This window comes from Aptenodytes forsteri, unplaced genomic scaffold, assembly GCF_000699145.1.
Source record: "Aptenodytes forsteri isolate BGI_AS27 unplaced genomic scaffold, ASM69914v1 Scaffold81, whole genome shotgun sequence".
In the NCBI taxonomy this organism is placed as follows: Eukaryota; Metazoa; Chordata; class Aves; order Sphenisciformes; family Spheniscidae; genus Aptenodytes; species Aptenodytes forsteri.
The window spans coordinates 2958052-2967089 of NW_008795259.1; the positions used below are offsets into that span (position 1 = coordinate 2958052).

Genomic DNA, 9038 nt, shown 5'->3' on the forward strand with positions numbered 1-9038 from the left:
GCTCCCCTCTGCTGTCATAAGAGGGAGCGAGCTGTACCGGGGTGAGGTGGTGGCGATGCCAACAAAACCAGGCAAAATGAGGGACTGTCAAGCAATAGAAAGGCTTATGTAACCAGACGACTTTTGTGGGACACCCATCAAGTAAACCTGGTTGCTCCGGGGACAATCTCGGTTTTATTTAGAGCTGTAATTGGAGGAGAGCCGACAGCTTCAAAGTCACACTTTTGTCTGGAAGGTTTGTGTGGGATCATATCTCGTCGGTAACAAACAGCAAGGGTTGATGCAGACTGAAACTGTGGATGTTGTCCTCACACTGTTGCATGTTTGATGGCTCTTTCTGTATGTTTGCCTTTTGAATAGGGAGATGGAGATGCACTTAGAGTTTAACACAATTTTAGTGTATTGAAGTGGTTTCTCACACGCTGCTTTGCAGATTTTTAGTTTTGGTGGTTTTGATTTATTGGGTCTTTTTCTGCTCCAGCTTTTTGTATTCTTTTTTTTACCAGTGAAGCTTGTTAAATTTAATAGTCTCTTAGATATTTCATTTTCATGCGTGTATTCTGTTCCTTGGAAAAGCTGCCCAAATGTAGAGGTGAAATGATGATTGGGTTAGAAAAAAGTAGGTTACAAAGATCAGAAATAAAAGGGCTGCTAGAGGGGTGCAAGATTTTTGGGGTTTGCTTCTCCTCATATTCCCTATACGTGCACATAACTTGTGCTATATTTCCCTGAGTCTGCTAGAGGAGAGAGAAGTTACAGATGTCCTGCAGGTTATACATATGAAATATGGTATTACAGTTGAAGATCCCCATATTGAGCAATTCAAAATTAGAAGCATTGTAATGCATCATTCTGGACACTGGACAGCAAAATTTCCATTCTAATCCCTTCTGCAGCACTGTGATAATTCAGTGATTGAAAAAAAAACCCAACCAAAAAGTTGTTTTGCACTTGAAGAACATGATACTGAGAAATCTTCCTTGGCCCGCTCACTGGGGCTTACATTGAGAGAAATACAAGACTGCTCTCAGAGTCTCTTGTTTAGCTTGTGTTTAGTCTTTTCCTCTTATCTGTGGGTTGTGGTTTTTGGTTTTCTTGGGTTTTCTTTTGCTTTTTATTGACAGAAAAGAGGATGAATCATGGTTCTTGGAAGCAGAAGACAGGCTGTTTGATTATCACTGCTGGAAATGCTGTGTAGTGAAACTGTGGGTGAGGGAGTAGGTGGTTCTACTTCTGCTCGTCTTGCAACTCCTAAATATGATCATAAACAGCTGAATTTGTGTCAGGCTTGCAACTCTTCTTGTAACTACACCCACCTCAGTTTACAATACACGCTTTATCATCAGTGTGGGTTAAAAGACATTTCTGGGAGGCATGATATCTGAGGTCATTCCACATCTTCTTGAGCGGCTGCTTCTGGCTGCTGAAGTGTGTGTGCACATGAACATGTGCTTTTGTCTATGCTCACATTGTTTACTTTGTTTCTAGGGCTCATCACAATAAAAGAAGCCCATGATATAGAAGCCAGACTTAATGAAGTGGAAAAGCTTCTGAAGACTATTATAAACATGCCCTGGAAGGTGAGTAAGCCAAGTTCCACATTTAGCCCAGCTTGACTCCTCCTTGATGGTGACACGCACTCTCATGCAGATTAGAAAGTGATGGGCTTTGCCAAACTCTAAAAGAAGCAGCAATTTATTGAGCATCTTGGAGAAGTGCTGAGTGCCAGAACCGTGTAATGACGTCTCCAGGCTGCTGCTTGTAATAAGTCTTTCTGTTGTACTATGAAGGGGTGGAAAGGGAGAAGAGAGACAAAGTGAAAACGGATGTCTGTTTCTTTTTCTCTTTTTAAGTATTCAAGATCTGAAGTCGTCCTCACGTTCTTTGAGAGATCTCCTTTGGACCAAGTTCTAAAAAATGACAATGTCCATAAGATTCAGCCAAGCTTTCAAAGTCCAGTTAAAATATCAGGTAAGAGTTGTTAGCTTCCTACATTTGACACAAGAATTACAAAATGAAAATTACTTTATTTGCTGTTCCTCCTATTCTTTCTCCACCAGCAATTCAAAAGAGAGTTCTCCACAGTCTGCTTTATAATATAAAACATATAATTAGCCTTGACATAATAGGCAACATGCATTCAGGCAGTAAAGTGGCAGATGAAACTGAAGGCTGATAAATGCAAAGAAGTGGAGGTAAGGAAAATGCAGTCCTCACTATCGTCACATAGGATAGTGTTGTTACCACTTAGGAAGGAGATTTTGAGGCTATTGATACAGTTCTGTGAAAATGTAAGCTCAGTGCCAAGCAGTGAGCAAAACCAGCAGTGAGAATATTAGATATTATTAGGAAAGGAGGGGAGAACAGAAGAAAGGAGCAGCACGCCATCTTGAATACAGTATGCGCAATTCTGGTCTCTCCATCTCAGAAAGGATATAATAGAATTTAAAAGCATACAAATAAAGGACAAGGATTCAAATTGTTGAACAGCTTCTCTAAGGAAAAGGTTAAATAAAGAAGGACACTTCAACTTTGAGAAGAGATGACAGATGACAGGGGATATGATGGAAGTCTACAAAGTTGTGAATAGGAGCGGGTCAATTACCCTGTACTTCTCATGAAACAAGAACTATAGGTTATCCAATAATGTTGACAGACAACAGGCTTTAAACAAACAAAAGAAAGGTTATAATATTGTTTTGTTTCCATACGGTGCACAGTTACGGAGTGGAACTCATTGTCATAGGATATGGTGGAACTAAAAGCATAAATTACTTCAAAAAGGAATTAGGCAAGCAAGTGGAGGAAAAGTACATTGAGAACTGTCACAAGTGGAGACATAGGAAGTTTCTAAACCACAGGTTGCTGGTGGGTAGAATGGAGAGCAATATTACTCTTATCCTTGCCTATTCTTTCCACCTTTCCCCTTTCATCTTCAACTGACCGTTGTTAAAAGGTTTCTGAACTTTTGGTGTGCCTGGTTTTGTATTTCTATACTGAAACATTTTGTTTGAGCCTAATGGCAACTGCTTGTTTTGTGTCACCAGAAGAGTTTATTTCAGAGAGTGAAATAAAGTTAAATACTACATAGTACTCCAAGGTGCATAAAGTGTTTAGCATGAAACTGGTATCAGTTTTCTTAGGTACTAACAGTATATCGGTTAATGGCCAGTCAGCGTGTCAACATGCTAAAGGTGTAAACAGTGTGTCTTAAGGATCGATCTTATACACAGGGTAGACTTTTTGTAATTGATCCTGAGCGCTGTTTCTAAGCGAACTGGTCCTCTGTTAAATAAATACTCTTTTAATTAAATGGTAAATGGTTTACGAGCCCACCAATAACTCTTTAGAAGTGTACTGTGTAATACAGAGCCTCAGTGAGAAGCGTGGTCTTGCCAGCCCATCTGGGCTGGTCCCTTCTTGTAGGGCCCTCCGAGCCCAGGCTGCAGTGCAGCACGGGAATTGTAAAGAAGAGCCCCCGGGGCCCTACTGCAAAGTGGGGTGACGTAGGTCTGGCTTTCTGGGAGTGAGAGATAGGAGCCAACATGTGTGTCTCACGCCCCATCTGTGGCTAGGGAGGTTTGGATGATGTCTGGAGTCGGTGTGGAAACCTCAGGTAAAATTCCTCATGTGTATGTTCCTGACATTAGTCATCTTCCAAGGGCTAAACGTGGTTACTCACTTTGCGCCTGAACGCCAGGACGTGTTCTCAGCACTGACCCTTGAGAGCATATTCACTGGTTTTGTCTGAAATATGTTGCTAGTCTGTGAGACCGGAGCTGCAAAGTGGGTCCTAGCACCTGCCCATTATGAAATGAAGGATCCCCAAACTATATGCTGTAAAAATGTTTCAAAGGGTGGCTTCTGTCAGCGATACCCTGTTCTTTTTGCAAACAGGCAAATATCGATAAACGTATTTGGAATTGCATTGGTTAGAAACTGCAGTGTTGCTCTAGCTCGGGGCTTTTTGCTGTTTGGAAGGGTTTCATATAATTTTTGTGAGGGTGTGTACCCCCTTAGGGCACACATACTCTGTGTGTGCATGACTGAATCTGTCACGTGGTGGGTACACCAGAGAGAAGATGGTCAAGATGAACCTAAATTCAGAGTGAGGGTGCCTGGCTGATGGACAGAGGCTAGCAGCAAAGGGAACTCTCCTGCCAGCCTGTATGTAGAGGAGCTGTGGAAACCACGTTAGCTGAATAATAACATGTTTTATTTTAATTCTAAATCAATTTTGGTAGAGACAAGTCATACCTAATTAATTGGAGGAAGATTTTCCTACCTGTGGAGCCATCCAAAAACATCTTGTGGTAATTAGTTTTATCATTTAAGTAATCGTTACAAAGAATTTAAGAACATAGGCGGAAATTTGATGATAATTAATATTTGCCTCATCTGAATGTTGCACACTGGAAATGGTTTCCGTGTCTGGTGGCGTTGTCAGTAGATGGCAGCAAATGTTAACATCTAAAGCAGTTCACACAGCAATGAAATGCTGTAACTCTTAGGTCATGTCAAGGACACTAGGAAAACACTGTGGTATTCATGTTAGTCATAGTGCAGCTTTCTACATGGCTTGCAGACTTAGAAAAGCAGGCAAAAATGTTTTGTATTCTCTGAAAAAGCAAACTATCCCTCACATGGTCCTGTTCAGAGTGGTAGGTGATGGGGAAGACGGAAAGGGCCGCCCTCTTAGATGAAAGCTGAATTTGAATTTATGGTATAAATCTTATACTGCAGTACGATGTTGGTTCAAGATGAGTCATGACTGAAGTATGATTCTACTGGGATTCAGTGGTTTTTTTACCACCCTAAACATATTCTGCTAAAGTGAGTCGCAATAAAATACAGACAAAGATTACTTTCTCAAGAAAAATAGGGAAGCAAGTTCTAGCTTTACCTTAATGTAGGAACATGTAAATGTACACTTAAAAAAATTACCTCTCTTCTTTTTCCTCTCCTGCTCATTACTTGAACTGTATGGTCGAAATTGGTCTGTTTGAGGCAAGGTCTTAGGGGTTCCCTGTACGTATGTTGTGTGCCTACAATATTTTCTGCCACAGACTAATTTCCTTTTGTTTGTGCTCATAATGAAAGGCTGTAACACAGGGTCCTCATACCTTGAGGCAGATCATGAGTCATCCCACTTAAGTCAGTGCTGATTTATAGAGAGGTATGTTCATTTTGTGGTGTCCCTAGCTTCATCTAAGATTGTGTGACTGAAAGAAATCCTTGTGACTTGCCTAGTTTTCCTTTCCATGTAGCACAGATGTGGATTAACGTCTCATTCACATCAAATACTATTCTTTAATTATAAACTCTCCCCATGGTAGCAAGTCAGTGGAATTAGGTGTAAATTTTAGCTATTCTGGATTGGAGGTTTCTTACACAGTGAGAAACAAATAAGCAGAGTTGAAGGCAATGTAGAAGATGGTATTTCTTTACATGACTTAAAGATGGCAGTTGTATTAACTTGGAAGGTCACTTTTTATTTCCTTTTTCCTGTCTTTTTGATTTTTGCTTAACTGGCTTAAGCCTGGGACTGTCTAGGAAAAATACAATTATGTTTTGGTAGTGGTAGGTTGCAATATATGGATGGGCTGCCATTCTGCTAAGGGTGATGGGAATTTTGCCACTGGCAATAACAGGGCTGAAATGCCTCAGGGCCTTGCTTCAAATGCTCTGTGTCATGAATTGATTACATTAATAAAATTGCTTAAGCACTGGCAGTTTGCAGATGTAAGAAGCTATGAAACCAACTCTTCATTCCTGCTTTCATGTGCAGATTTTCAATGTCACACACACATCTCAGTTCATAACCATGTCAACTACATATGATATGCGTTGTTTTCCAGCTTTTTTTTTTGGATTTTCATCTTGTTTTCTTTCTTCTCCCAACAGAAATCATGCGATCAAATGGATTTTGTTTAGCCAACACTGAAACAATAGTCATTGACCACAGTATACCCAACGGAAAAGAGAAGCACATGGATGTAGATTCAGCAGAACACTTGTAAGTGAGGTTTGTGCATGAGTAATGCTGTCAGCTTCGGGTAGACTGTAGCTTTCCCACCCCCCTAGCAAAATGTTATCCTCTGTCTAGGACCAACACCTGTACAGCTGTCATTCTGACTGGTTAAAGATTACTGGGCCTGACTGCTAACGCTTTACAGCTCCTTCTATTAAAATGGATAAAATGGCTGTTGGTGAGAATGATTGACCCCAAGGAGCCCACTCCTCTGTGTATGAAAAAAAGCTGTGGTTATCATAGGAGTTCTGCCAGGTGAGAATAGAGGAGTTTTTTCTTTCTCTCATGATTGTGATGAGAGGTGGTTTGAGCCCAAATTTGGAATCTCAAACATCCTTACAAATGGAATATCCTACTACGAAGGGTATGCTTTATTTGGGAAGCAAAACACCACCCTTGGAGGAGGGGAACACACCCCTGAACGTAATCAAAGGAAGCTCAGCAGCTGCTCAGATCCTGCGGCATGCTGGGACTTGGTGAAGCATGTGCATTTCATTAGGGGAGAGGGAAGTTAGACTAGTCTTATTTGTAAATTCTGCCTCCCAATGCATGTAGGTATTGTGAGGTCAGAGACCTGTAACCAGGAGGGCTTTCATGTAGGTCTTAAGTTAGTGACTGTATTGACAGACAGGTATTGATGGAAATCTGCTCCTACAGATTTCTGTCATAGCAGGTGATTGATATTTCAATGAGCTTCAGGTAGTGCAGCATTTAAGTATTTTTAACGAGAAACATTGACCTACTTTCTCATTAGAGCAGTCGAAATGATGGAAACAGAATACTAAAAGCCTTATGGAGGCTTTATCTTTGAATGCAGCGCTCTGTCTTGCCACATTTGAAATGTGGTCATTGCCAGTCTGTCGAAAGGTTTAGAGCTTGACAAGATTTTGTCAGGGGCTGGAGTGTATCTCTGGCTCCAGTGTAATTTCTTGAAGTCTTTCTATTAACTTATCACTTAGTGTTTTGAACCTTGACCTTGCTAACAGCATTTAAGCTTATAAGCTTCTATTAATGAGGCTGAAGCGACATGCTGGAGGTAATTCTGTAACGCCAATGTCTGGAAATTGAAGTTGTCATAGTTCATAGTGGATCACTCTTTAGTACTGAGAGTGACAAATTATAGGAGCAAATTACCAAAGAAAGACTTTTCCTGCCTTATTTTGATTACTTAAAAAAATTTTGATTAAAAAAAAATTAAAATCTAGTTTTGATTTTAAAAACGTGCTGCAGCCCAAGCAAAACTTACTGGTCTGGGATAAGAAACTGCCATCATCTAGCTGTCATCCCATTGAAGTCAGAGACTATTAAGACCAGAAAATACTAATATGATAAAAACTGTATGGTAGGCATGGTTTCCCGGAAACTGTGGTGGAAGAAATAAATCTAGGATAACAGCCTGGCTTTGGGCACTTGTATTTTAACTTCCCTGAAGGAAGTTAAATCAAGAATCAAGAAGTTAATAAATTTCAGATGTCTGTTTTACATGGTGCCCTAAATTTGCCCATCCTGTAGCTGTATTTTATAGCTGAGAGGTAATGGCTAGGAGATAATGGCACTTGTGTAGCACAGCTGTTGTGTAAAAATTGAGCTTTTTTTAAAAGCAGAAGTTTTCTATACTGTTGCTTTAAATGCAGATTAGTAGCCCAGAAAGGAAGCTTTAAAATCTTTCAAAATCCTATGCAGTTCCTTTTTGGTCTCTCTGAAATTGGATTTACGGGACTGGTGTTTTCTATTCTGAAATCAGAGTTAATTCCTTGTGGACTTGTATATCCTCAGATGGGAACTTTTTCCTTCCAGCAACATTAAACTCTGTATGACTTTTGGGTTTTGGCTGCTGATGTACTTCAATCAGATATTTTGCAAAGTAAACCTGTATTTTTTGGAGAGAAGCACTTGCAGCTTCAGCAGGTAGCATTCATTCCCCAAGGTCCCGCTGCACTGGTAAGCTGCTGTAGCCTGCAGTGCTACCTACCCAGTGATCCATCAGCTGAAAAGTCTCATACTTGTTGCAAAAGAAACTATAGCATTTTTGCAAGTTGGAGTTCCTTACTCTGTTGTTCTGAAGTAGTTGCTTTCTGCTTCCTTCATTTTCTCTCTAATTTTACTTGGCAGTACACCATACTGTTGCAAAATGTGGTGAACCCAGTGTGCTCAGCATCCACGTGGCATAAATAGTCCTTTTATGCATGGTTCTTGGAGTACTCTGCAGTCCTTTTGAAAGGAAAGGTGGTAAATAAACGCACTCGAATTTATGCTTTGGTTTTGTTACAGAGGTGCCTTCCCCTGCCAGGGCTGTTTGCACTTCTGTCTTTTAGGCCAGCAGCAGAGGCTGTGGCATTGGACATGCTGCCTTTTTGGCAAACTCACTCCAGTACTAGATGTGCATTTTCAGGATGGTGCTACCATTGTCACAAGCATCTTGCAGTCCACGGGAGAGACTTTCATGGGTGGCGATGCAAAAGCAGCACAGAGGTGGTGAAGTTAGATACAGAACTTTTCCAGGAAAATGAAATTCTACTCTTGACAGGAAAAGAAAATGCTTCCCCTGTGCTTTTTAGTCTTAGATGGGAAGAGATTTGTTCAGGTACTGCTTGTACATAAGGTGATGAGAGGAACTGGGCTGTTGTCTCACACCATGTTTACACTGGGGTTCCTCCTGTGAGTTAATGAGAAACATCATGGAATCATTTAGGTTGGAAAAGACCCTTAAGATCATTGAGTCCAACCCAACATCAAGTAAACCTAACACTGCCAAGTCCACCACTAAACCATGTCCCTAAGTGCCACATCTACAGGTCTTTTAAATACCTCCAGGGATGGGGACTCAACCACTTCCCTGGGCAGTCTGTTCCAATGCTTGACAACCCTTTTGGTGAAGAAATTTTTCCTAATATCCAATCTAAACCTCCCCTGGTGCAACTTGAGGCCATTTCCTCTTGTCCTATCACTTGTTACCTGGGAGAAGAGACTGACACCCACCTCCTTTCAGGTAGTTGTAGAGAGCGAT

General features: G+C 40.8%; 1 protein-coding gene across 1 annotated transcript in view; it reads left to right on the plus strand.

Moving 5' to 3' along the window:
* The first annotated feature begins 1460 nt into the window (after window positions 1-1460).
* The window catches only part of PXDC1 (PX domain containing 1), a 13813-nt gene continuing 6235 nt past the window's right edge, over window positions 1461-9038 (plus strand). Inside the window, exons 1-3 of the mRNA XM_009279230.1 lie at window positions 1461-1580; window positions 1854-1971; window positions 5905-6016. Coding sequence (XP_009277505.1) covers window positions 1461-1580; window positions 1854-1971; window positions 5905-6016 — 350 coding nt within the window. The remainder of the gene's footprint in view (window positions 1581-1853; window positions 1972-5904; window positions 6017-9038) is intronic.